This window comes from Neophocaena asiaeorientalis, unplaced genomic scaffold, assembly GCF_003031525.2.
Source record: "Neophocaena asiaeorientalis asiaeorientalis breed wild unplaced genomic scaffold, Neophocaena_asiaeorientalis_V1.1 scaffold254, whole genome shotgun sequence".
Classification (NCBI taxonomy): domain Eukaryota; kingdom Metazoa; phylum Chordata; class Mammalia; order Artiodactyla; family Phocoenidae; genus Neophocaena; species Neophocaena asiaeorientalis.
In genome coordinates, this window is record NW_020174705.1 from 1,356,983 (window position 1) to 1,384,970 (window position 27,988).

The 27,988-nt window shown below is 49.1% G+C and overlaps 1 protein-coding gene and 1 non-coding gene across 7 annotated transcripts in view; one reads left to right on the top strand and one right to left on the bottom strand.

The window, feature by feature from the left end:
* The window catches only part of IFT140 (intraflagellar transport 140), a 70,320-nt gene that overhangs the window by 42,053 nt on the left and 279 nt on the right, over nt 1-27,988 (bottom strand). For 2 of the 6 annotated variants that reach the window (XM_024759362.1, XM_024759358.1), the window contains exons 2-14: nt 27,370-27,428; nt 24,422-24,599; nt 21,793-22,014; nt 15,534-15,655; nt 15,260-15,402; nt 13,540-13,715; nt 12,541-12,632; nt 11,844-11,950; nt 11,012-11,157; nt 7,841-8,044; nt 7,635-7,707; nt 5,683-5,774; nt 326-453 (exon numbers count right to left, since the gene is read on the bottom strand). In XM_024759362.1, the coding sequence (XP_024615130.1) occupies nt 326-453; nt 5,683-5,774; nt 7,635-7,707; nt 7,841-8,044; nt 11,012-11,157; nt 11,844-11,950; nt 12,541-12,632; nt 13,540-13,715; nt 15,260-15,402; nt 15,534-15,655; nt 21,793-22,014; nt 24,422-24,568 (1,652 nt within the window). In that variant the 5' untranslated portion in view covers nt 24,569-24,599; nt 27,370-27,428. Of the gene's footprint in view, nt 1-325; nt 454-5,682; nt 5,775-7,634; nt 7,708-7,840; nt 8,045-11,011; nt 11,158-11,843; nt 11,951-12,540; nt 12,633-13,539; nt 13,716-15,259; nt 15,403-15,533; nt 15,656-21,792; nt 22,015-24,421; nt 24,600-24,686; nt 24,758-27,369; nt 27,429-27,772; nt 27,987-27,988 lie in introns of those variants that run through there. The other 4 variants (XM_024759361.1, XM_024759360.1, XM_024759359.1 and 1 more) reach the window with 4 other exon arrangements.
* Nucleotides 22,921-22,992, top strand: TRNAE-UUC (transfer RNA glutamic acid (anticodon UUC)). Its single transcript has one exon. It is a non-coding gene; the product is annotated as a tRNA-Glu (tRNA).

Sequence of the window (27,988 nt, forward strand, 5' to 3'; positions counted from 1 at the left end):
GCCTCGTCTGCATTCCATCCTGGGATCCCCTGAACTGATTTTTTAAATTTGCAGACATTAAGGCTCACTTTGAGCTGTAAAGTTCTATGGATTTTGACAAATGCACTGTCATGTGTCCATCACATAGTGATGCTGGTCCCTTACCCTTCATGCAAAGATGAAGAATTTAAATCAAGACATAAGACATTTCAAAAAAGTAAGTTGCACATTAATGTTTGAAATGAGAACATAAGCAGTTTGCTTCCTCCTCTCCATTTTCTACTCACCACACTACCTCCTGACTAATTTTAAAAATATAATACTTTTATTTGGACAAACACTGTACCTTCGGGATAGATCAAAGCTTTTAAAGTGAGCCAAGTCTGTCCCTACAACCAGGAAATTTCCACAGACGTCAAAGAAGCATGGGTTCCCCTCTGTTTCGGAAAATGGCAGGAGTTGTTTCACAGTCCCCTGAAGAAAAAAGGAGGGAACAGGGAATTCAGGGAGGCTTTATTCACAGGGCCCTGCCCTCTGCTGGAGTCTCACCCCACATGGGGAGGAGAGGACGGGGCCCTGCCCCGGGGGGATCTCTGATGCTTACGTTCAGAGGGGGAGACAGGTAGCAGCCAGGTCAACAAGCAAGTACACACATAACTCAACCTGAGCAAGTGTAGACAGGTGACGGACAGGATGCTAAAACAAAACTATCAAGGTGGCGAGACATTGAATTCCACCTGCTTGGGTTGGTCCAGGAGGTACTGCCTGCAAGGTCTTATGTTAAAGCCCCAATGAAACTGACTGTGTGGCTAGTGTCCTCTAAGTGGTCACATCCAGGGGAGGCCGTGAGTGGAAGGGATGGTGGTCGCGTCACGGATACGTCCATCTGTGAAAACTCACTGAGCTGCACACACAACATGCTTGCTTTCCTGTGTGTACATCATACCTCAGTAAATGCCTGAGAAACAGGTCTTGTCTGTGGGACAAACCTGAACTGAGACTGAGGAGAAGGAGCCACCTATTGGAGAGCTGAGCCTGGCTTTCCAGGACAAGGAGGAGCCAGCACAGCAGGAAGGAATGAGGTGGCCAAGGGGTGGCCTCCGAGGTGGGCAGTGAGCAGAGGCCAAGTGGGTAATCAGTGCAGGCCAAGGTGGAGAGTCAGATTTTGTTCTATGTGAAGTTGGAAGACTCTGGAGGGTTTTGAGCCACAAGTGATTTCAAATCACTTACCCGAGTGGGTAATCAGTGCAGGCCAAGGTGGAGAGTCAGATTTTGTTCTACGTGAAGTTGGAAGACTCTGGAGGGTTTTAAAGTGTCACTCTTACTTTAAGAGCATTTTGGAAAGAGTGACTACAGTCAGGCCTGCACAGAGCTTAGGCTTTCCTGTGTCTTGTGCATGGACCCACCCTTGTCCTTGGAGCTGAGAGAGGCTCCTGGCTCAATTCAAGCAGCGCCCAGTAAGTGTCTGCGTGGCATGGTGCTGGGCTGGGAGCAGGGCACCCCAACACTGAGTGGGCGGCAGGTGGAGGCCAGGTCCCAGTGCAGGGGTAGCGGGGAGCAGGCTGGATGACCGGGGAAGGGGGGGCATTCCAACAGAATTTAGTAGACTCCTAGTGCCAGGCACAGAGACTTGAGGAGCAGGCCAGGATGCTGCATAACCCGTCCAGGAAACTCAGAGTGAGGGATAAACAGCGTGGGGGTGAGTTCCAAGCTGAGGAATCTGATCTTCATGTTGATGCACCCAGTAGGGCGGTTAGTATACGTTTGTGGAACAAGCAAACAACAGTCACAGGCGATGGCTCACTGGTGAGGACAGGCTCACTGGTGAGGACGGAGCGAGGGTCTCAGCCTCCTCTGCTCGACCTCTCCTCTGCCGCTCCTGACACGTTGTTACGCAGTGCAAACCTGACCTCCTCTCCTTCCACATTGCCTCAATGATATGTCCCAATTCCCAACCCCTGCTTCAGAGCGCGGCCTGGGCTCCTGCCTCCAGAGCAGTGTTTCCAGCTGGCTCTGGTGTAAGAATATAGGCTGGGGTGGGGTGGGGGTGGGGGTTCCTGGAGAAAGAGAACCAGGACTGGTATTCTTGACATAAGAGGACCCATTTTAGCCTAAGCCATTTTGTGATCTAAGCCTGGCCACAGTGCTGGTCCTAGAACAGGCCTCAGCAATTAATGATCTTAGGGAGGGAATGCAGAAACAAGGGAGGAGCAGCCTTGGGGCAGGTCCTGGTTCCTCAAGGGATATACATAATAATACACCTTTGAGTTCTGCAGGAAGTAACGCTCCCACCCACTGACTTCAATCCACAGAGCCTGGACTCTGTTGACCTTTGCCCCAATTCTACCCTGAATTCTCCTCTGCTCAAACGCTTTTGTGAATATGCTTGTGCCCTTAGCTTAAAACTTCCCCAATTTTGCTGTTCAGGGAGACACTGTTTTGGGAAAGATCCCCCGTGTTCTCCTTCCTGGCTGCAAGTAATAAATCCTTCCTTCTCCCGATCTTAGCTTGGTTGTGTCTATTGGCTGACATCCACCGAGAGGCGAACCTCGTTTTCAGGTAACACTGGGACATCTCTGAAGGGTGTCCGAGGCACCTCACACTTGCACCCTTCCCCCCCAGCCCTGCTCTGCTTCTGTACTTTCCACCTTAAGGCTCCACAATTAGCACAGACCCGCAAAATAGACAACTAGAATGTCCTCAGTTCCTCCCTCCTACACCAGTTGCTCACCACGCCCCTAACTGCTGACTCTGGCCTGGCTCCCTGCCCACTGTCGCGCTCCAAGCCCCCGGACCTCTCACCTGTGGCCTCTCCTACCTGCCTTCACTGCTCACCAGCTGCCCTAGTCCTTCCCACACAGAAGTGATCTTCTAGGAAGAAAACACAAAAGCAAGAAAAAAACAAGCCAAAACGCACCGTGTTACTCGGGCTCCACACCTCCTGCCTTCCAACTTCCACATGGTCCCCCGAGGCTTTGCCTCCACGGGTGTCTGTCAGACACCAGCCCCTGCTCAGAGCACGGGAACCAGCGGGGCTCTGCACTCCCGCCTGGAGGAAGCTTCTGCGAGAACCATGAGGTACATAACGGCTGGCCCATCACCACACAAACCAGCAACAACTGCAGTTTGTGTGTCATGGGTGCACGGGCAGGGAGAAAGGTCTGGAGACACACTCCAGCTTTCCGACGAGAGGAGAGGTGCTAACGGATTCCTTACACAGGCTGGCATTACTTTACTAATCACCATGGTCACATATTCCTTAACCTAAAAATCAACAAAAAAGTCTAAACTCTAGACTGTCTGTGGTCAGACGCTCCTAAGTTCCCTCCAGCTGATTTTTCGCCCCTTCCCCAGCAAACCTTTCACCCCTTTCCCAGTATGCCTTTCACCCCTTCCCAGCAGGCCTATCATTCTTTCCCGGTATGCCTTTCACCCCTTTCCCAGCATGCCTTTCGCCCTTTCCCAGCAGGACTATCATTCTTTCCCAGTATGCCTTTTGTCCCTTCCCAGCAGGCCTTTTCTTCTTTCCCAGTATGCATCTCACCCCTTCCTACAGGCCTATCATTCTTTCCCAGTATGCCTTTCACCCCTTTCCCAGCATGCCTTTTGCTCCTTCCCATCAGGCCTATCATTCTTTCCCAGTATGCCTTTTCCCCCTTCTCCAGCAGGCCTATCCTTCTTTCCCAGCATGCCTTTCGCCCTTTCCCAGCAGGTCTTTCATTCTCTCCCGTTATGCCTTTTGCCCCTTTCCCAGTATGCCTCTTGCCCCTTCCCAGCATGCTCTTTGGACCTTCCCATCAGACCTATCATTCTTTCCCAGTATGCCATTCCCCCATTTTCCAGCAGGCCTATCCTTCTTTCCCAGTATGCCTTTCGCCCCTTCCCTGCAGACCTTTCCTTCTTTCCTTGCATGCCTCTACTCTCCAGCTCCGCAGGTCACCCCTCTGATAACCCAGCTGCTCCCTCATCTTTTGTTAGGAGGGCCCCTCCCTGCCTCGGCTTTATGTCCACAGCTGATGCCCCTACACAACTATCAGCAGTATGCAAGGCCCATCCCTCCTTCCCTCCAGCCTCTCTGCCTCCCTTTTGACCTGAAGCAGGGCAGGTATCTCAACAGGCCCCAGCTCCTTCCACCTGCACTTTGCCCCAGGAGGCGAGTGGGGCTGCGGGCACTTCCCTGACTTGTCAGGTCTCTATTCCAATGCCACCCCCTGCAATACTTCCCACCCACCTCCACACTTCAGTGTGCACCTTTACTGTCTGACCCTCCTGCTAGAAAGTAGAATTGCATGGAAGCTCTTTCAGGAATTGCTGAATGCAAGAGTGGACGTGCAAGCTGTGAGGTACAAGGACACGGACATGGCAGCCCTGGGAAATCAAATGCTGGACCCCAGGAAAGAACTCACAGCTGGACAAAGCAGTCATACTGAGAGCTAAAACCAGTGCCATAACAAATGTCCTCAACCATGATGCAGAACACTATGGCATGTACTGGGCTGAATGGTAGCCCCTGAAAGATACATCCATTTGGATGTATCTTGGAAAAAGGGTCTTTGCAGATATAATTAAGGATCTCAAAAGGAGACAACTCTGGATTAGGGTGGACCCTAAATCCAAGGACAAGTGTCCTTCTAAGACACAGGGAGAAGGCCATGTAAAGATGGAGGCAAAGACTGGAGTGATCTGTCTACAGGCTGAGGAATGCAAGGAATGCCGGCAACACCAAAAGCTGGAAGGGGCATGGGACAAATTCACCCTCAGAGCCTCAGAAGGAGCCAATCTTGCCCACACCTAGGACTTCTGGCCTCCCGAACTGCAAAGAGAATAAATTTCTATTGTTTTAAGCCACTAAGTTTGTGGTCATTGGTTATGGCAGGCTCAGGAAACTAATACACCATGTCAGCCCTGGGGGTCCAGCAAGTGTGCACGGGATGTGGGCAGGGTTTCCTTACTGCACACCACCCGGAGGGAAGAGAATGGTGTGTTAAAGGCCTGTAATCCTGGAGGCACACATTGCTCCCATCCTGGCCTCACCCTTAGACACATGCAGGGAAAAAGGTCTGCCTAAAGATATGTCCTGAACTGACGACCCCTCAGCCCTCAAGATGCGCATTAAACACAGCAAAATTTCCTCCCATTTCACACCCCCACGCACTCAAGGTCCAGCCATGTAGTCCTTTTCACTGCAAAAGGCCACTGCCTCACCTCCTGACTTCTGAAGTCACAAGAGCTGTCGATGGAGACGCTATCTGACAATCCATTTTTACAACCAAGCACCCAGTGGTGTGGGCAAGACTGGCTCCTTCTGAGGCTCTGAGGGTGAATTTGTCCCATGCCCCTTCCAGCTTTTGGTGTTGCCGGCATTCCTTGCATTCCTCAGCCTGTAGACAGATCACTCCAGTCTTTGCCTCCATCTTTACATGGCCTTCTCCCTGTGTCTTAGAAGGACACTTGTCCTTGGATTTAGGGTCCACCCTAATCCAGAGTTGTCTCCTTTTGAGATCCTTAATTATATCTGCAAAGACCCTTTTTCCAAGATACATCCAAATGGATGTATCTTTCAGGGGCTACCCAGTGGGGGCAATCTGATGTGGTTGAGTGAAGTCATTAAGCAGGCTCTGGCTTGATTTAGAGATGGCATTTTAAACTCTGCTCTAATTGTCTTTAACGTCACAGGCCACTCACTCTAGAGCAGCAATTTACCTGCCACGTTCGAACTTGGACTCGGTTTGGCTCCACCGTATAAACGTTTTCTTCGTGCATGGCTAACACTGGAGACTCACACAGGAAGGTACCTAAAATTAAAGATAAAGGTCAGGACAGCAGCAGCTAGTCTCGTCATAGCTCCTTGAGTTTAAGAAGCATTCTCACACTAAAACTAGAACTTTTTGTAGGGCAACTATTGATGAGAAAGACTGAAACCTAGCAGAAAAGGTCTTCTACAACTAAGGATATAAAGAAGGAACCACGGTGAGACGGGTAGAAGGGGTGGAGCTGCAGTAGTCAAGAAGTGTTCTCATGTGTGTTCCCTAATTTTCCTTGGCACCCACAATAGCCTTGTGAAAGGTGTGTTTTCTTTATCTTGCAGATGAGGAAAGTGAGGCTCTGAGACACAGGGACCTCCCAGGGCCACAGCTGCCGGTGATGGCCAGGAGTTGGGACTCAGTGCTGGGCACCCTGCCCTCACCAGTCACTGATGGTCTCTCCTCTTTTCTCCCATCTAGCAGTGGTGCTTCCAGTAGCACAGCATCTATGACAGCATGATTGTTCAAGCATCTGCTTATCTTATGTGGAACTTTGGAGACCACAAGCTCTAGTCTCTGGCTCTAGACAGGTTCTTATCTAGTTAGGAAGATGATGACACACACAAAACAGAAAATAGCTCAGCACCTCTTGGGAGGATAAGTTCACCCTTGCCCCTCAAGGGGTCTATGGTAGAAGAGAGGCAAAGACGTGAATTATTAGCACGATACAGGGCAGGGTGGGAAAAGTGTTCTAAGAGAACTTTAGGCAACAAAGTGTTAGAGGAGGAGAAAAAAGTGAGGGAATAATATGAGGGAGAGAGTTGATAACCTGTGGAAAAACATCCCCAGGGAGGTGTGAGGTATTCAAACAAGCACGTGGGGGCATCCCCCTGTGAGGTAGGAGGGCCTAGGTCAGGATGGGTGAAGACAAGAACTGTGCAGAAGGAGACCTTGCCGAGGAGCACGTCCTGATGGTCACTGTGCTTGGTGGGAAGATGTCCCCAAAGAGATCAGGTTCTAATCCCTGAAACCCATGAATATTAGCTTATATGGCCAAAGATGTTAAGGTCTTGAGATGGGGAGATTATCTTGGATTATGCAAATGGGCCCCAAATGAAATCACAAGTGTCCCTATAAGAGGGAGGGAGATTTTTAGACAGGAACAATGTGACAGTGGAGGCAGAGACTGGAATGATGTGACCCCAAGCCAAGGATTGCTGGCAGCCACCAAAAGCTGTAAGAAGCAAGGAGCAGAGTCTTCCCTAGAGCCTCTGGGGCTCTGCCAACACCTTGATTTTGGCCAGTGAAACTAATTTTGGACATCTGTCCTCAAGAACTGTGAGAGAATAACTCCTAAACAGCCACTTGTTTTGTGGTCCTTGTTACAGCAGCCCCGTAACTCATACAGACATGTGCTAAAGAGCAGAAGATAAAGTGAAACAGAGAGTCAGAGCGATGGATGGGACAGGTGGAACAGCTCTGAAGATCCACCCTGAAATTTTCAGACAGAGGTTGGCCTTGGTCGAGACCCCACGGGCTCACTGCTGTGCATGCTCTGGGAAGTTCAGAAGTCAGGTGTGTAGCATCCCTTTCCCCGGAAAGCACTGTCGTTCTTCACACTCATGCCGACTTATTTCTGAGCTGTTTCATCGTCCTGGAGCCCAGGAGGGCTGCTGGCCCCAGATCTGCCTGCACTTAACTACCTCAACTGGCTTCTATAGGGAGGCTGGGGAGGCCCTGGTTGCACAGGGCTAGAGTGGCAGCACTGGCTCTGGAAACGCAGGCCCAGGCACGAGAACTGACATAAGGGTCTCACCATGGCCCTGGGCCTGCCCTTTGCCCACCTCACAGGCACCAGCACCCACCCCCATTAGATGTGAGTCCCCTTCGTGGGGCTGAAAAGACTCCTACCTGCACTTCGTAATGTGGCTCCAGAAGGCTCAAAGATCACCACCTGTTTTCCATTCCAGACGGCAACAGCATCCTACAAAGAACCACGGAAATTAAAAAGCAACCGGCCGTCTGGGCCTCGTTGTCCCGAATGACCCTAACAACCGACCAGGTCTTCCGTCTGCATCGATGATCCCGCCCAAGCCCATGGTCACCCTGGCAGTGACCTTGGTGGCGAACACTCCGTTGATGTACATGTCTGTACGCAGGCTGTGCGTCACCCCCGTGGACAGGAAGGACACGCTGAGTAGGCTCGGGGAGACCTGCACCGCGGCCACCTGCTGGTGGAAGTGGGACGACATGGCCTGCTCGCGGAGGATGAGCACGGAGCTGATGCTGTTCACTGCCAGGAGGCTCTTCCTGGAGCCCCACTTCATTCCCACGTTGAGAGACAGAAAGGAGAGGTGCAGTCAGGGCAATGTTATAAGTACGAGGATTCATAAACAATTTCCAAGCACTATTTCTTCTTCTTGTTTAAAAACATGATTTTAAAAATTTATAAGTATAAAATGTATAATTTGTAGAAAAACTTTAAAATAACAACACTCAGAGTTTAGATCCAGCGGGTAAACTTGTGTGGTTGTTCTCGTTCATGTCTATCCTGACTGGTTGAGCATCTTCTAGAGTTTACTTTACTGACATGAACTTAGGGGCGTCTATGTTTTATAAATGGAAAGCAAATTTACACACTCTAGTGAACTATCCAGACTTCCTCTAGTGATGTCAAGTACCACTTTCATAATTTCATATTAAACTTCAAAATCCATACAAATCCATTTCTGGATTTCCAACTTTACTCCACTGATATATTTATCCATTCCTAGTAAGCATGCCATGTTAATTGCTATACCTTTCAGATATATTCTGGTATAGGATACAGAAATGGTCTGATTCTTTTTAAAATTTTTTCTTGGCCATTTGCTCTACCAAATGAGTTTAGAATTATTGTGTTGAATTCCCTCAGGAAAAAAAACCCTCCTTATTTTCACTGGATAAACATGTAATTTGTAGATTTATTTGGAAAGAAATAATTACAAGATTGAGGCTTCTCTTTGAGGAACATGGTCTACTGAGTCAATTTTTCTTTTACGTCCTTCAAGAAAGTTAGTGTGGCTCTTACTATTATTTAAAGTGGGCATTTCTTTCATTACCACTGAGGTTACACGTTTTCCATGGATTCTGCTAACCACCCTTAGGTAAATTATCTGCACTCTCCTTCATCACTTATCCATTTACATTCTTTTCTTTTTGGCCGCACAGTGCAGCATGCAGGCTTAGTTCCCCAACCAGGGATCGAACCCGGGCTCCCACAGTGAAAGCACTGGGTCCTAACCACTGGACCGCCAGGGAATTCCCTCCATTGGCATTCTTAATATTTTTCTTATAAGTGTGAGTATTTTTCACGTCCATTATTCTAAGATATCACTAAAGGTAAGATGAGCCATCAGTTTAAAACAGCACCTTTCTTCTCCCACAAAAAAACAAAAATACTTTCAATGTACACATCAACTGGGATTGGTATTCAAATGAAGAAAAAAATTATGCATTGAAAATTGGGAAAATTTGGTGTTTTAGAGATTAACCCTTTAAAGTGAATTTTTACCCAGCTCAGTTTTCTTTTCATCCCAGCCTTCCTGTTCACATTGCCCGGTGTGACATGTTCTTATGGACTCAACCTTGTCCCTCTGCTTTTGCAACTTCTTTTATAACTTAAAATCTAAGAAAGTTACACCTTCTCTACAGATCTGATTATATTCTGTGTTTTTAGCCAGTTATTCTGACCCAACTTTTAATTTTTTTAATTTTATTTTCATTTTTTAACAGGTGGACCATTTTTAAAGTCTTTATTGAATTTGTTACAATATTGCTTCTGTTTTATGTTTTGGTTTTTTGGCTGCAAGGCATGTGGGATCTCAGCTCCCCGACCAGGGATCGAACCCACACCCCCTCCACTGGAAGGCGAAGTCTTAACCACTGGACCGCCAGGGAAGTCCCTGACCTAACTTTTAAATATATTTAACTCGTTAATTCATCCAGAAACTATGTTTATTTATGACCTGAGATGAGGATCTAAAAGTAATTCCCAAAATTGCTCTAAGGTATCCCTAAACTGTTTACCATGTAAGTTTTCATTTCCTGATTAGTATAGATTAAGTAAACTTTATCTTAAAAAATTCAGGGACTTCCCTGGCGGTCCAGTGGTTAAGATGTCGCACTTCCACTGTAAGGGGCGTGGGTTCGATCCCTGATCGGGGAACTAAGTAAGATCCTGCGTGCCATTTGGTGCAGCCAAAAATTAAAAAAAAAAAAAAAAAAATTCACACAGAGCAGATCTGAGAGGCAAGTTCCAGAAAGGCAGGTGAGGAGCCCCGAGGACATAGTAGGCATAACTGGTGAAAATTATGAAAACACAACCATGTACTTCTCTGGGAATTGGGCACAGAGTAAATGAAGAAAGACTTATTGAAGAAAGTCTACTAAGTCTGGTAAGAAGAGCAGAGTCTGTGGCAGGTGAGCTTGGCAGGCAGGTTTGGCCAAGAAATCGGGGCTCCCTCTCCTCCGGCATTTTCCTGGGAGGGGCGGCTGCCAGCATCTCTCACTCCCCCAGCTCCGGCACAGAGGCCAGGTCCAGGTGGGTCGGAGGGAGGCTCTGCATCTGAAGCGGGAGCCAGACCACATTGGGCCCCGAGGCCCTTGCCCCAGTTTGCTCCTCTCTGGGAGAGGCCATCCGGGACCAGAGGCTCCTGTCTCCAGCTCCCAGCTCCCAAAGCAGGGTGTCACCCCAGAAAGCCAGCTACTCTCCCCATTACCAGGCTGTGGAGCAGTGACTCAGAAATCTTTTCCTGAGGGGAAAGGCAGTCCACAAGAACAGCAAGCTCCCCAACAGAATGCCTTTGTTTGAAACAGAATGGGGGCAAGTTCAAGCCTCAGGATGACCAGAAAACAGTGGAGTTTTGGAGCATTAAGAGGAAGCTGGGGCGGGAATTCCCTGGCGGTCCAGCGGTTAGGACTTGGCATTTCCACTGCTGGGGTGCAGATTCAATCCCTGGTCGGGGAGCTAAAATTCTGCAAGTCATGCGGCACAGCCAAATAAATAACTAAATAAGACAAATAGATGATAGAGATAAATGGACGGGTAGATAGATTTAAAAAGATAAATATAGATTACTACAGGTCCACAATCCCTTATCTGTAGTTCTGAAACCCAAAAGGCCTTTAAAAATATTTTACTGTTATTTTTTATCTTAATTTGAATAACTGACAAAAATAGGTTCAGAGCAATTACTGCCTCCACTTCTGCAGAAAATGAGTGCACTCAGCGCCCCGTCGAGGCATACCTTTATCTGTGTGATGTTTCCTTCAAGCTCAGTGGGGATCTGAAGGGTCCACCTGTCTTTGCCCTCCACCCCTTGTCTGCTCTGGGGGCCTGACACTTTTCTCCACATGGCTACGCGCCCTTTATCGGTACCTGCTGCCAGAAGACCTGTAGGTAAAAAGAAAGTTCACATTGAGTTGAAAAGGGATAAAAACAGCAGCAAGCTCACTTCTCTGACCACCCTCTCTAAAATACCAGCCTGTCGGCCCTCCGTCCAGGAACTGCCCAGCCTCTTACCTGGCTGTGTCTTCCTTAGCAGGAGTTCGCTACTCGCAGTGACACAGTGTGTACATGTGTCACTGCGGGGGGGATGGGGCAGTGGTGCTGCTTGCTCTCTGGTTTCTCCCATGAGAGAGGAGCCTGCCTACCTGTGTTCAGGGCTGCTTTCCCAATGCCAGACAGCACTTAGCACTCAGCGGGCATGGAAGTGCTGCTCTGGTGCATTTCCTATTCTTTCTGTCATATTTGTGTGTGCGTGTGTGTACACATACGCACATCCATGTACACATATATATTTAATGTTTCTCACACTGACTTTTTCTTGAGGTTTCAGGAGGAACAGACACCAATTCACGCAGCCAGGCCGGTCACATTCCTGACCAAACTCCTTGACCACTACGTGGGACAACACAGCTTTCCTGCCTCTTTTTTGCTCTTGGCTGACTGTACTTGAGTGACTGACATAGTTGTAACTGAGGTATGGTTCTTAGAACAGCCCTGAGTTCCATGTCATGACAGCACAGCCCAGAGCAAAGCCTGAGGTGGGCTCTCCCTCTGACGCTGGGAAGTCTCACCTTTGACTCTACAGTAAGAAACACAGTTCATATTCTCTCCTTTTTCAAAACCAAACTTCTCCTCTGGACTCAGTACGTAATTCTCTCCTCGTTCTAAATCCCAGAATCTACAAGGCAAGGAGGAAAGTCCCACGGGGGGGGACTGTGTTAGTGGGCTTCCCTCAGCTGTGAGGGTCTTGTTCAACTCACAAAGTAAACTTTAAAAATCAGGAAAAAGACACGGCCCTTTGGACTCTGAGGAGAAAAGCATGTCGTTGTTACGTTATCTATGTTACGTCTTGTTCATAACAAAGGGAGCAGTTGTTAATAAAAGATGGTTCCTGTGTGACACCGGGTCACGATGAGAACAAGGGAACTCCAAGCACCCAACCAGGGAGAACCCCTGAATGTCACATGAGCTAAAGCAGCCGGACCCAAGAGAACACAACACGGGATTCCATCTACCCGGGGATCAAAAAGGCAGGCAGACGTCAGGACAGTGTGACCCCTGCGGGGGCAGGCGGAATGCCTAGGGTCTCTGATATGTTCTGCTCTTCCATCTCAGGGCTGGTTACGTGGATGTGCCCAATTAGTAACACTTCATCATAATTTGTGCATTTTTCTATATGTATGTTACACTCCAACACAAAGTGTACTCAAGAGACTGTATGGGACAGAATTTTCAACCCCAGCGCTCTCTGCAGAGTCGGGATCTCACCTGAGGACCGCCTCCCCAGTGGCGGTCACAAGAAGGCTGCTGTTGATCAGGGCGACGTTTGCCCGGCGACCCATATTTCCACTCAGCTTTACCTGCACAACAACAACCCGAAAGGAGCATGTCGCCCTTGTCGAGACCAGGTCCCTGTTCAGCAGCTGGACTCTCTGGCAGTGACTCCCCGCAGACTCACCAAGCGGAGGAAGTGAGGGTGGCTGTGGACACTTGGAAGGGCAGCCCCAGCCTTTCAGGCCAAAGCAGCGACCACTGCACACTACGTAGTTAATGACAGGGGTGCCCCGTGTTGGGTGAGGCAGCTTGTCACAGCCTGTGTTCAGAGAAAACCTGCCAGCAAGGGGCTGAGGGGGGATTTGAACCCAGGTTCACAGGACTCAGTGACCACATTTCAACTGCTGTGTAGAGAGAGGTGCACAAAGGACCCCTGAACACCGACTTTTCTGCATCGACCAGAGCATCTTAGGGAAGGTTCTGAGTACTCTGAGAACCATAGAATCCTTGGGTGTAAACCAACAAAGTGGCAGGAGAGCGGCATGCAGTCCTCAGGGAGCTGCACGTGCTGCCTGACCAACACCCAACGCCCCAGGCTTCCTGGCATCCTCCCGCGAGTGAGCGCCCCGGCCCGGGGCAAGGCACCCACGCGGATGGCAGGGTGTCCAGAGTTGTGATTGTCACACACCCCTCGGATAAAGCAATGCATATGTGTGGGCCAGCGGTAGTGTCACAGAGGGAACACTGGTGACAACCCTCAAGGTCTGCACATAGCCAGGCGTCCCCGCCACAGCCCCGTACCTCCCGTGGCTCTGGGAGGCCCCGTCCCCTGGTGTCTCCCCAACCTGTGACCGCAGTGGTGCACAATAAATAAGGTGCTAAAGCTCTGGTGGCGGCCCTGAAACACAGACTCCTCAACCAAAACGAAGGGGTGTATGAGGTGGGCAAGAGAGGCTGGAGACCCCCTGGGGCACCCCCCCATCACCTCCTCACCTTCATCACTTCCTCGGCTGTGCCCTCGGGCATCACCGTGAACAGACACAGCAGCAGGCTCTCAGTGACTGCCACCAGCACCTCTCTCTTCTCCAGGTAGAACAGCGTCTGAATGGAGCTGTCCGTGGACGCCACCCGGGCCATCCTGCCCTTCTCGTCCACGTAGTGCACGGTCCCTGCGGGAAAGCGATGTGTCCATGGAGGCTGGACACTCCCCGGAAGCCATTCTACCTACTTAGGGACACTTTCAACGTAAACATCTTCATCATAACCATTTACAAATAAGCCATTTTAAAAACACTGGCACATGACCCCTTCGTCTGCCATCCCTGGGTCAGTCCAGCCAGGACCCCTGTGTCTGCCATCCTCCCTCCACCACTGTCCAGTGCTCACACTGACCACCCTCCTGATGCACAGCCTCCATGCTCTGGTCATCTCAGTCCCCTAGGTACACGTCCATCACCCGTCTGCCGGGGCCTTAACTATGACCCTCCCCGGAGCCTCGGCCTGCACCCTCCATCCTGGGTACCAGGTATCGCTGGCTGGCGTCTGGCCTGCACCCTCTTGCCTTCCCCAGGCCCTCGCCTCGGCCCCAGGGCCCCTCCCAGCCTGGATACCCTCCTCTTGCCCCCGAGCTGTCTCCTGGTTCTGCTTTCAGGCTTCTGAGCATGGTGGCAGCACCTCCTGTGAGTTCTCGGGATTGGGTTCATTCTGCTGCTCTCGGGAGCCTCCTCATCCTCCATGCCGCCTCCCATCTCACTCCCAGTGGACAACTTGAGTTCTTATTAAGCTTAAAGGTTCAAGGCTGTCTGGAGGCTAATCACAACAGTAACTAGTATTTACTGAGCACAGATGTGTGTGGGCTCCGTGTACAGAGGCTCTGGAGGCAGGTACTATCCCGATCCCCACTGTACATGTTCGGAAGCTAAGGCACAAAGACACGGGATCATCTGCCCCAGTTGCACGGCTGCTGGGCGGGGGCAGCACTGACACCCCCTGCAGAGCCAGGCCTCCAGTCGCCACATCTCCTTCCTCCCTCAGGGCCCCCGCCGCCCCCACAGTGCCCACATTGGGTCCCTCCAACTCCCCTCCTGAAATGCCAAGTCTCTCTACTTTTAAACTGACAAATGCCCCAGCCCCTCCCAGCTGTCACCTGTCACGGTTAAGCTGCCTGGCCACACACGTCCTCGAACCCCATCACCCCAGGAAGGGCCCCTTTCCCATGGGAGAAGGCACTCATGAATGTCTCGTGAGTGTACGAGACCCTCTATCTCTCTGAACCTCACACTGCATCTATTGGCCGCCGCCTGCCTCCTAGCACACCGCGGGGGAGCCGTGTTAAATCAGCATGGACGGCCCGGCCCTGCCAGGGCTGCTGGTCCAGCGTGCCCCGGTCACACCCACCCCAGAGCTGAGCCCCGCTGCTGGCTTGGAGACCATGCCGGGTGCCCCTGGCATCGATTCATCTTGGGCTGCACATCCTGGACAGCTTCCTCCTGAAAAACCTTCAAACGCAAATAAAGCTCAATTTGTTTCTATCAGGTCAAGGTGAAGCCACCCTTTGGATCCTGGATAAACACCTGCACAAGCCGGCTAAGGCATCCATCTGGGAGTGGCGCACAGCCTGCAATTTTATGCAGAAACGCCATCCATTCGCTTATAATCTCCCAGACACTCCGAAACACTGCAGTGTCCCCAGACCCCAACCTGAGTGTCTTACCATCGGTCAAGCTGACAAAGAATGAGAGTCCCTCTTGAGGTCCCATTTTCAGGAAACTTCCAAAGCCACACTTCCTCCAGTTAAACTTGTCCAGGGCTTTCTCATCACCACTCACAGCTGCCTTCGCCAACTGAACGAGGTCCCTAAGAGCAAATGTGACAGAGATTCCTTGTTGCTCCCTGGACGAAGGTGGTATAACCACAGAGGAGACCCCTCCAGTGTCAGGAGGAGCCACCTCCCTGGCCCCGCCAGCCACCACCCAAGCTCTACTTACTCGCCGGGAGGGGGGAGCCGGAAGATGCAGTGAGTGAGGTGTTTTCCATACTCGTGTTTCAGCAGCGGTGCCCCTTGTACTCGACCCCTTTGGTCCAACTTCCATAAGAGCAAGACACCAAGCTGGAAAACCCAAGGTCACATTCTTAGCAAGTGCCTGGTGGAGGGTGAGGGTGATACTGTGCAACAGAGCATGGGCTTACTCCTTTTTTTCTTTCAAAATTATACTACTACTATATGTGCACCATTCAAAACAATTCTAGTGTTCAATGAAGGAACCAGAAGCTCCTCTCTGTGCCCCATCCCATCTTCACTCCCTAGAGATAACAAGTGTCACATGTTCGGTTTTTAAAACAAATCTAATTTTGGGATAGATTCAGATTTAAGGAAAAGTGGCAAAGATAGTTCAGAGAAGCTTCATACCTCACACCTAGCTTCTCCTATTACTGACCTTACATTACTGTGGCACGTGATACTAACTAAAGTTGGTACTTCATTCACCTCTCCTCAGTTCTTCCTGCCCTGGGACCCTGTCCAGGCCCCACAGACATCTGGTCGCCATGTCTCCTTGGGCCCCCCTGGGCTGGGACGGTGGCTCAGACATCCCTGTTCTGGACGCCTGGACAGTGTTGAGGAGGACCGATCAGGGGTTTTGTAGAATGTCCCTCCGGCAGGATTTGCCTGATGTTTTTCTCTTTGTTGTCGGGGTAGTGGGTTTGAGAGGAAGACCAGAGGTCAAGTGCTGCTGTCGACATGTCGGATCAGGGGTCCCTGTCCTTGGCGTGACCTGTCTGCTGAGGTCATGTCTGTGACCTCCCTCACTGAGGAGTTTCTTCTTCCTTCCATCCTGTCCTGCCTGGAAGGAAGTCGCTGTGTGCAGCCCACACGTAGGAAGGGGAGTTATGTCTCACCTCCTAGATCATCTGGAGAGATATGCCTCTTGTCCACCATTTACTGATTTATTAAATCATAGATTTACATCAATATGGACGCACGGATGGACCCATGAATATTTATTTTCTACTCTGGGTTATGACCCAATATTCCCTTGTTTGTTTAGATACTCAAATTGTTCCAGCTCCGCCATCGGGAGCTCTTTCCTCAGGCTCTGTTGTCCCTTCGATGCACCCGTCGCTGTGGGTTTGTGAGTACCTCCTCACGTCCTGGCCTACAGATCCTCCAGGCTTGCCATCCTGCCCCAGCCCGAGGATCAGCCATTTCTCCAAGGAGCCCTGGTTCCTTTTATTGGAAGAAACCAAGATCTGGGTGCCAGGTGTACTATATGTTCAACATCAAAGTCATCTAAATCTCAAGTTAATGGCTCAGACAACTGCTAGAAAAGTTCAAGTTGCGGGGAAGACGACTTGGTCCAGGAGCAATTTTCCAGGAGGGCTTCTGGCTGGGACAAGCTAAGCTTTGCCAAATGGCAGTGTTTCCCTCGAACCCTGAGGCTGCTTTGCTGCACTGCCCGAGCAGTCCTCAAGGTCTGTTTCCTGCTCACGGTCAGTGGGTGTAACATTGCTTTACTGTATATAAGAATATGATTTTCAAATAATGTGGGCCTTGGGACGTCCCTGGAAGCCCAGTGGTTAAGACTCCACGCTTCCACTGCAGGGAACACGGGTTCGATTCCTGGTCAGGGAACTAAGATCCTGCATGCTGTGTGGCACGGCCAAAAAAAAAAAAAAAAAAAATGTGGGCCTTAAAAAGCAGCTTGTACAGTGGACCTCTAAGAAAAGTATATAAGATCTGAAATGGTATGTAACATGAGTATATATAGAATTCAAATCCTATATTATTATACAGATTCTTCTTGACTTTGCCAGCTTTATAAAGATAAGAATAAAAACATTGGGGGGCTTCCCTGGTGGCGCAGGCAGTGGTTGAGAGTCTGCCTGCAGATGCAGGGGACACGGGTTTGTGCTCCGGTCCGGGAAGATCCCACATGCCGCGGAGCGGCTGGGCCCGTAAGCCATGGCCGCTGAGCCTGCGCGTCCGGAGCCTGTGCTCCGCAATGGGAGAGGCCACAACAGCGAGAGGCCTGCGTACCACAAAACAAAACAAAGCAAAACAAAAACACTGGGGCTTCCCTGGTGGCACAGTGGTTGAGAATCCGCCTGCCAATGCAGGGGACACAGGTTCGATCCCTGGTCTGGGAAGATCCCACATGCTGCGGAGCAACTAAGCACGTGCGCCACAACTACTGAGCCTGTGTGCCACAACTACTGAGCCCGCGTGCCACAACTACTGAAGCCCGTGTGCCTAGAGCCCGTGCTCCACAACGAGAGAAGCCACCACAGTGAGAAGCCCGCGCACTGCAACGAAGAGTAGCCCCTGCTCGCCGCAACTAGAGAAAGCCTGCGCGCAGCAACAAAGACCCAACACAGCCAAAAATAAATACATAAAATAAATTTATAAAAAAAAGAATAAAAACATTATTTTTTGTGTGTTTACAAATTACTCTTAAAATAACATTAAAAAAATAATACTTGCACAGTGAAACACACATAAGGGCAGAAATGGGAAGGTTTCCTTCCCCGTCACCTAGCCTCCTCCCTAGAGGAGTCAGCAGTTGGGCCCTGCTGTGTGTTTTAGGCACACACGGCCTCTGTGGAGATGGCCTTCTGCTCTGCCCTGCAAGTGCAATTGTCCAGCACTTAATTTTTCTTTTCTTTTTTCTTTTTTGGCCCGGCTGCGCAGCTTGCGGGACCTTAGCTCTCCAAACAGGGATTGAACACAGGACGCTGCAGTGAAAGTGCCGAGTCCCAACCACTGGACTGCCAGGGGAGTCCTGTCCAGCACTTAATTTTTAACACAGTAAATGACTGTTTTATTAGTATACACGAGCTTCCAGCTGACAGCTCATTAGGCACCTGAACACAAACACGAGCACTCGGCCTGTCCAGATCCCCCGACTGTTGAGCTGGGGAAGAAGTTGAAGGATGGAAATGTCCAGAGCCCCTGGAGCAGTGGTTTCTGCTCAGATGACTGCAGACCCCTGTTCTGATACAAGGACAGACAGACAGACAGACACACACACACACACAAGAAGGGGAAGCCACAGGAAGTCACCTCAGGTCTCCTGTAACCAGATAGACACGCAGACGCCAAGTAGAAGATGGCAAAGCAGATGCCTCTTTGGGGCCTCCTGCTCATTGCCCCTAAATTCTAAGTGGTTTTTGCATCTCTTACTACTCCTGAGGGGGGATCCTTTGTGTTCAGAGTGGTCTCTTTACTCACTGCCATTCCTTCCAGGTCACTTCATTCAAATAACTTTATCCAGTAAGACTTGAAGGAAAAGTGAGAGCATCTCACCCTCAGGTGGGAAACCAGTCCCATGCAGAGCAGGAGGTGAACGTACTAAGGGACTAGTGTGAAGTTAGGTCTCCAGATACGACTGTCGGGACACGTTGTCACTTCACAGCTGGCTCACTAATGGTTTATCTCAGAGATCAGGAAGCGACTTGCCCTTTCCTATGTGTAGGTGCACTTACTCCTCGCCCTCAGCTCTTGTCCAGCAGGAGAGTGAGAGGGAGATGAGCCCTGGACATGCATTGTCCTCCCCGCTTCTTCACCGACCAAGTGTTCGCCTGGTGTCCTCTTCCAGGGATCTCCCCACTGCCCCAGGCCCAAGGGTGGCTGCACAGGGGGCACCTGGCCCGAGCTAGACTTGGGACAGAGGAGGAAGGGCAGGTCGTCTCTGGGGTGAAACTGGAGCGGGTAGATTCGTTTCCAGGAGCCTCCTGGACGGATGGCACAGGAGAGAGACGGCTGTGCAGGAAGGGGCCCTGAGAGGCGGATGTTGGCAGCAGACACCTCACTCGTGGTTCTGGATGTCGGAAGCCAGCTCTGCTCCTGTCCCTGGAGACTGTGGGACACTCTGAGGGCTGCAGATTACGTGTGTCTTCCTGCTTCAGCAGGTTTGGTCGGTCTCACGGTAATCAAACTGGGTCTCTGGTGGGAGAGTGGAAAAGACCCTGGGCCAAGCCTGCGAGCAGGTGTCTCAGAGGTCAGTGCTCTGAGCGTGTCTGTTCATTTGTTATTACTTCTCTGCCTGCCTGAGTCCAGTATGAAATTAGGACCAGCACAGCTGTAGATTTTCTTAGAGAAGTACTAGGTATTTCTGTTCTTAAATCCTGACTCCAAGACTTGGTCAGCACCAAGGCTTTGTTTCCTGCCTCAGTCATCTACTCTGTTAGTTGCTTCTTAATAAAGGCAAGATGAGAATGATGGCATTCAATGACCCTGAATTCTTTTATTCCTCTAGGGGATTTTCTGAGTAAGAGGTGGGAAAGATCACCAAAGAAGTAGGAATCTGGGGGCAGAGCAATGCCATTAGGTGGGAATAGACTAGAAAAATAGAAGTAAAATCCAGACAAAAGGATAAATAGAACAGTGGATGAGTGATATGAACAGAAAGGAAGTATAAATGGCTCTTCTAAGTTATATTCACCCTCAAGAGGAAGAGAAACACAAACTAGAACACGACCGAGATAGCACTTTTCCAGGCAAAATTCTGAGCTTGGATACGACATGCTTGTGGGTTGGTGGGAGCTGGTCAAGCCCCATGGAGGGAGGTGTAGGGACACTCACCAAACCACAAGCGCATGCCCTGGATCCCACCTCCAGGAATTTCTCTAAACTTTCACACATGCAAAAGGACAAAAGCATGAGGCCAGCCACTGTGTCACTGTCCAGCAAAGGACTGGAGACCGTTTAACCACAGAGGCTGGGGAAGTAAATGATAACACGTTGGTGTAATGAAGGGCAGGTTAGAAGAGAGCAAGGAGGTTTGCCGTGCACCACCATGGAAAGACCTGGAAGACGCAGCATCAGGTGAAAAGCCAGAAACAGAACAGGGTGCACTGGGCACTGCCCTCATGTGAAAAGGACCGAGGAAGATAGGAAAGAGACGACGCCCTCTGTGTGAAGCTCCCAGCCAAGATGTTTAACCTAAACCTAAAGGCAGTCATGAGGAGACAACCACACAGATCTAAACCGAGGGACATTCTACAAGGTAACTAGTCTGGACCCCTCAAAATGTTAATATCATGAAAGACCAAAAAAAAAAAGAGAGAAGAAAGAAAAGACAAGACCATGGACCAGTTCTGATGAAAGGAGACCAAAGAGAAATGACAGCCAAACGCAAAGCGTGTTGCTTGGCTGGCTTCTGGGTAAGGACAAAATCAGCACAGATGTTACTGGGACAGCAGGAAAAGCTGTCACACCGATGGCACAGCAGTGGAAACCAGTTCATGGGCTTCACCCTCCTGAGTGTGACAGCACACGTGGTCACGCTCCTAGGAGATCGATGCCAAAGCATTTATGGATGAAGTATGATGTCTGTGACAAACTCTCAAATATACGGGGAAAAAATACAGATGTACAGAGACAGCAGACGTGTCAAAACATTAACAGCTACTGAATTCATGGGAAGGGTACAAGGGTGTTGTTTGTACTATTCTTTCAACTCCCCTAAAGGTTTGAAATTTTTCAAAATTGGAAGTTGGGGAGAGAATGCATTGTGTTTTCCTGTGTGTACTGAAGGAGCACTAGAGAGACTTGAAGAAGCTGTCGGTGCTGGAGGGCAGGGAAGGGGAGGTAGTGGATGGGGTGGGGCTGGAGAGTCTTTACAGTATATACCTTTTCGTATTTTTTGAACTTTGAAACATGTAAATATATTACCTTAAATGTGTAAAATAAATAAACACATTGTAAAATTTCTGCTGTCATTTTTGAATCAAACAGATCTAGAGCTGGTAATTCTCTGCTGTGGGGTCTGCCCTGAGCATCGGAGAATGTTGAGCAGTATCTCTGGCCTCTATCCACCAGATGCCAGTAGAAAGAACCCCCACCACCACCACTGTGACAACAAAAAATCTCCCCAGACACAGCAAAGTGTCCCCTGGGGGCAAACTGACCTGCTTAGGAAGCCCTGGGCCAGATGATCAGGACCAGGGACTCCTAGGCAATGAAGCGGTGTGCTCAGGGAAGGTGGGGTTTGGGGGTACATGAAGCACCACCCCATCTTTGTGAATGTACTTACCTAGAAATGTTCATTTAAAAAATTACAAACTTTTGCCACAGAGATGATAGAATAAAACATTCAAACCTTCCTCCCAATATAAAACAAAATCTGCCATGACAGCTGACAAAATCAGTTGAACTCGGCAACCGCAAGTTTCTAATAATTTGGTCCCTAAGAGCATGTACAGGGCAATGCAGAGATCTGAAGTCAGTGTCTCAGCGTGTCTGCTCACCCTATCCCCCAATACCAGGCAGTTCCCGTTGGGGCTCCAGTTGAGGACGGTGATGTCCGCGGTTTGCGTCGGGGGGACCACATGCTGCTCCTTGTCTTGCTTATTAAACACGACCACTTCTCCGGTCTCCCAGCCAATAGCCAGGATCAGCCGCGTCGGGTGCCAGCAGAGGGAGGTGACCCGGAACGACCTCTCGATATGCGTGTCTTGCACGCACTCACCCTGTGACACACGAGGTAAATTCTTTATTTTACAGGGAGTGGCCGCTACTCTAAGAATTTCTGCCTTGTCAATGGAATGACATTAGCTAGAGGACATAATGAGCAGTTTGTTAAGGAAATATTCTATTTAATTTTCATAGAAACACCCATCTTGCCTCAGCTGAACTATGAAAGCGTAAGGTAAACATTCAACTGACCCCATGGACCAGTTTATCAATAAAATTTTATTTACTTAAAATGTTTTTCCGTTTATTTTTATTTATTTATTTTTTTGGCCACGCTGTGTGGCTTGTGGGATCTTAGTTCCCTGACCAGGGATCAAACCTGGGCCCCCTGAAGTGGAAGCTCTGAGTCCTAACCACTGGACCGCCAGGGAGTTCCATAAAACTTTATTTACAAAAAGAAGAAGTGGACCAGCGGGTGAAGTGTGTTGACCCAAGGTTCTCAAAGTGCAGTGAGGTGACCCTAGAACGTTTTTGGGGTCTGTGACGCCGAAGTCATGTTCAGGATGATATGAAGACATGATCTGCCCTGTTAACTCTCGTTCTCTCATGAGTGTAGAGTGCAGTTTTCCAGAGCTCTGTGATGTGTGATGATATCATTGTTGTGACAGCTAATTGAATACGTGCTGGTATATTCTTGTGTTTTCTAGAATTTTCTAAGGCAGTAGGTTTAAGGTATAAATGTGTTTTCAGAGATTAATTCAGTTTGTTCTCAGTACTTCTACTGGGCTCTCCCTAGTAAACTCAGTTACACCTGCTACATCTGTGACCTCATTATCATCCAATAAATCATTATTTTGAAATCCTAATGGTCTCCTTCTGCCAATTAGAAACACAGGAAGTACACTTTGTTTTGTAATAGTATATTTTAAATTTTCTAAAATTTAAAATTTTATCTAGGGAATTCCCTGGTGGTCCAGTGGTTAGGACTTGGCACTTTCACTGCCATGGCCCGGGTTCAATCCCTGGTTGGGGAACTAAGATCCCACAAGCTGCGCAGTGCAGAAAAAAAAAAAATCTAAAATTGCTATTATTTTGGATTTAATAATACTTACTCTAAAGAAAATTTTATGATACATATTGGAGAGCTGTCTGACTCCCAGAAGGGAGGCATCTACTCTGAAATAGTTGGTGACACTGTGCTTGGCACTGGGGCCAAATACTGACCCATACCTGGGATGAGACCAAGATGAGCATACCAGGAGGGTTTGCCCTTTGTGGAGCATGAGGGGAGGGCTTGCTCAGGGGTTGGGGGGGGACTGGTGGGCTGGAGCTGCAGGCTTGTAAGTCATCCACTGATAGATGGTAATGCAACCCCAGGAGGAGGAAATAGAGGGAGAAGAGGCCTGGATGTGCTCTGAGGGGGGCCAACGGCAGGCCTGTCTGGGACGGGGGGAAGGCTGGAGGGCCCGGCGGGGAAGGGGGTGGCCTGGATGAAGCGGGTTGGGTGAGGAAGACCCTCAGGTGTGCTCTCCGGAGGACCCTACAAGAGTGTGGAATGTGGGGGGGGGGCAGAGACAGCAGGACACGTTATGTAGCCATCGCTGATGAGTGTGGATGCTTAGGTGAAATTTCAGGGGTGACATCGAGACTGCAGAGGGCAGAGGAGGAAGTGGGAAAGGAAATCCATCTTTCTTGGTGAAGTAGGAGGAGCGTCTAGAAAGTTTCTGTTACGAATTGAATTGGGCACCCCAAAAAGATGTGTTCAAGTCCTAACCCCTGGTACTTGTGATGTGACCTTATCTGAAAATAGGGTCTTTGCAGATGATCAAGTTAAGACAAGGTCATTAGAGTGGGCCCTAGTCCACTATGACTGGTGCCCTTATGTGAGGAGGAAAGAGACATGGCCACACAGAGCAGGTGGCTGTGTGAGGATGGAGGGAGAGGCTGGAGTGATACAGGTCCCAGCCGAGGAGCACCAAGGACTGCTGGCTACACTGGAAGCTAATATGAAGCACGGAACAGATCCTCCACTAGAGCCCTCGGAGAGGACAGGGCCCTGCTAACCTGTTGTTGGAGACTTCTGGCCTCCAGAACTATGAGAGAATAAATTTCTGTTGTTTTAAGTAACCCAATTTGTGGTAATTTGTTATGGCACCTCCAGGAAACAAATAGTTTCGAATGGCCAATGGCAGGCTGGAGAGGGATGGACAGACAACCCTGCTGGTGACCGTGAATTGACTGTGGATTCTACCTTGAGCATTCCTAAATATGTCCCCAAAACTAAATAGCAAGGGTAAAAGAGTTATTCACATAATAGGGCTTTTATAATATTGGGAGTTTGGACCTCAGTGAGAAACACACACACACACACACACACACACACACACACACACACACACACGAACAAAAGAGAGACAAGAGCCAGAAGCTACTGCAGTCCGAATTGCTGCTTTCCGCACTCACTTGCTCCCGATATATATCCACACTGCCTCCTGAGGCTGTGCTAATGGAAGCGACTGCCAGGAATGGGTGAACGGGGTGCCAACTGATGTGGGAGGGAGACCCAACTGCATCTGGGGCTTCTATGCGGTGGTCAAAGTAGAGGGCCATGACGAAATCCAGGCCTGGTCAGGGCTGAAACCTGGAGGGAAAAGACAACCAAGTCCTGTTGGCCTTGAACAAAACAAAACTACTATATATAGAATTAGGAAAAAGAAGCATCACAGACCTACAAGACATTCGGCAACTTATCAGCACCCCTTCAGACCAATAACAGGCAATTTTATGTGGAAGAGGTCTCTAACAGGAAAAATATACAATTAGAGGCAAGGGATTAGACCTGAAAGATGGAAAGGAATAACACATACTGCCATCAAAACAATAAAGAAAAGCCCCGTGGACTAGACTACATATGTAAACCTTGATCATTTTTATCCCAATCATAATAAGGACAATTTATATTTCTATAGCTCCCCATTAAGCAACATTTCCGAACAAACAAACAAAAAAAGCAAACTGCTTCACAAAAGAGAAAAGTACAGAAAAACCTAGCACCCAATTTCTGATAGAAAACCAAGGCTGTCCCTGCCTTCCTCTGAGGTGTCAGAAGCAAAAGGATTCATTTGCTAGGGAGTCAAGCAAAGCCAGAGCAACTGGGGAGAAGATGAACTTGATCAGTTACATGAACTTAACATCTTTCTTTCTTTCCTGGAAAAGATGTGCATATTGTCCCTTTGTGGGAGGGGTAGGAAGGTGAATGGAATTACAGTCTGACTACTGCCCACTTTTTCACATCCTACATTCAGTTTGGGGAAGCTAACTAGCAGAGAAAAGCCTATTTGTGAGTTGGTTTGCTAGCATTTAAAATTATTCAACTTCATACCCATTAGGATGGCTATTATCAGAAAAACAGAAAGTAAAAAGTTTTGGTGAGGATGTGGAGCAATTGGAACCCTTGTGAGTTGCTGGTAGGAGTGTAAAATGGTACAGATGCTGTGGAAAACAGTATGGTGGGTCTCTAAATATCAAACATAGAATTTCCATATAATTCAGCAATTCCAGTTCTGGATATATACCTAAAAGAATTGAAAGCAGGGATTTGAACAGATATTTAAACACAATATTCATAGCAGCATTATTCACAGTGAAAAGGTGGACACAACCCAAATGTCTATCAACAAATGAATGAATAAACAAAATGTGGTGTATTCATACAATGGAGTATTATTTAGCCTTAAAATGGAATGAAATTCTGACTCATGTTACAACATAGATGAACCTAAAAGAAGGGAAATAAGCCAGACACAAAAGAACAAATACTGTATGATTCACTTATATAATGTACTTAGAGTCATCAAATTCATAGAGACAGAAAGTAGATTGGTAGTTGACAGGGCCTGCTGCAGGCAGGGATGGGGTATTAGTTTATTGTATACAAGGTTTCAGTTTGGGAAGATGAAAAAAATTCTGGAGATGGATGGTGGTGATGACTGCACAACAATATGAATGTACTTAGTGCCGCTGCTGAACTGTATACTTACAAACGGTTAAAATAGTAAATCTTATATTATGTATGTTTAACCACAAGAAAAAAATTGTGCAAAAAAGTTATCCAGAACCTGCAAAATTCTATCATTAGAGTAGGGAATGGACTATGCCATTTGCTTTTAGCAATACAATAGTTGTATCAGAGGAAGCCATGAAGGCTCAGATTGGGTCTAGAGAGGGAAACCCTGTTCTTCCAGAAGCTAGAAGGCAGGTGGGTAGAAATGAACAGTCACATTTCAAATGTTTATCTTTCTCTTATGAATATATACCCAACCACAAGCTGAAGAGCAACCCATTCAGGACTCCTAGCAGAGTAGCTGGACACTGGCCAGAGGAGCAGGGGGATGTGGGGCTGGAGTCAGGGGAGAGGGCAGGAACTGGGTCCTGCACACATCACTTAGGGGATATGCACACTGGTCAGGGCTCTGGCTTCCTTGAGTAAAGACTTCATGCAAATGTTCACACAGAGCCACTGACAATGAGACACACCAGGTTAAAAACTGGTCAGTCTAATGCAGCAAGGAAACCTTTTAAAGTGAGTTTTAATGTGTTGCATCCAATCAAGGGTCTAAATTCTGGGCTATGGGAAATTCTTATTCATGTTTAACAAGTTTACTTTCTCAAAATATGCCTTGGAAAAATGAATAACATATTAATTTTGTTGTAATGATAGAGAAAGAATTATAATAGCACTTGAAAAAGTTAAACCTGATTTCCTCTATCTTTTATTTCAAACATAACTTTGTAATAAGAAAGTATGCTGAAAGATCTTTAAATTACTTTCTTCCTGCCTGGGGCTTTCCCAGAAGCTCTCTCCCCGACACCCCTGCTTTGGGTATTCAAGAAGCCTCTTTTCCACCATTGAGCTCTTGGACTTGATTTCTAGGTTGTCTAGTGTTTCTGCCCAGAGTCCTCATAGAACCCTGTATTTGTCCACTGCTGTGTTCAGAGTTTACGGTAAATGTGTGTTTGACTGACCATCCTCCACTCCCTACCAGATTATCTGCCCCACAGGGTGAGGGGCCATCGGAGGATCCCCAGCCCTGGAACAGTTGTACAAAGGGGGTTAGGGCTTCCCTGGTGGCGCAGCGGTTGAGAGTCCGCCTGCCGATGCAGGGGACACGGGTTTGTGCCCCGGTCCCGGAAGATCCCACATGCCGCGGAGCGGCTGGGCCCGTGAGCCATGGCCGCTGAGCCTCTGCGTCGGAGCCTGTCCTCCGCAACGGGAGAGGCCACAACAGTGAGAGGTCCGCGTACCGCAAAAACAAAAACAAACAAAAAAAACCCCAAAAAAACCTAGAACATAAGGCGATTTGGCAATATATAAATTTTGGGGGAAAGAAAAAAATTTCATTTATTCTCACCGATTTGATCCTCTCACCTCCAGCGGTGCAAGGTCTTTACGCCTCCGTTAAACCACCTTCTGGGAAAGAAAATGTTAAGGTCTTTCAACTGCGCGTCTCGTGGTACTAAGGATAACTTCAGTTGCATTACTGCTTGGAGATGCTACAGGAGGGAACCAGAGGACTTAGAGGCAATGGCGGCAGAGTGGAGAGGTGTGGGGGCAGGCACTAGGGGCCACCCCGAAAAGCCTCACCACCGCCCCCACCACAGCCCCCGGGGCCTCGGCAGTGCAGGGTCATAGCTGCATCCCACGGACAAGAAGGAACGCCATCTCTGGTTTGGACCATGCGTGCGGTTCTCCGGGCCGCAGTACTGACAGCGCAGAAAGGTGGTTTTCTGATTCCCTCCCAGGCCCAGCTTTACCGCGAGCGCCTCCGGTTCCGCCTCCTCGCCACCGGGTCAGCTCCCCCGTGCCTCAAGTAGCCACGCGGCCCTCAGTCAGACCTGTCTGCGCCGGAGGTGGCCCTTGTCTCGCGCTAACCGTTCGGACGCCCGCCCCGCACCCCGAAGCCTCAGCCTGACCAGCCACGCGCTCGGGCGCTCGGCCCAAGCAGGATTTCTGGACGAAAATAATCCGGG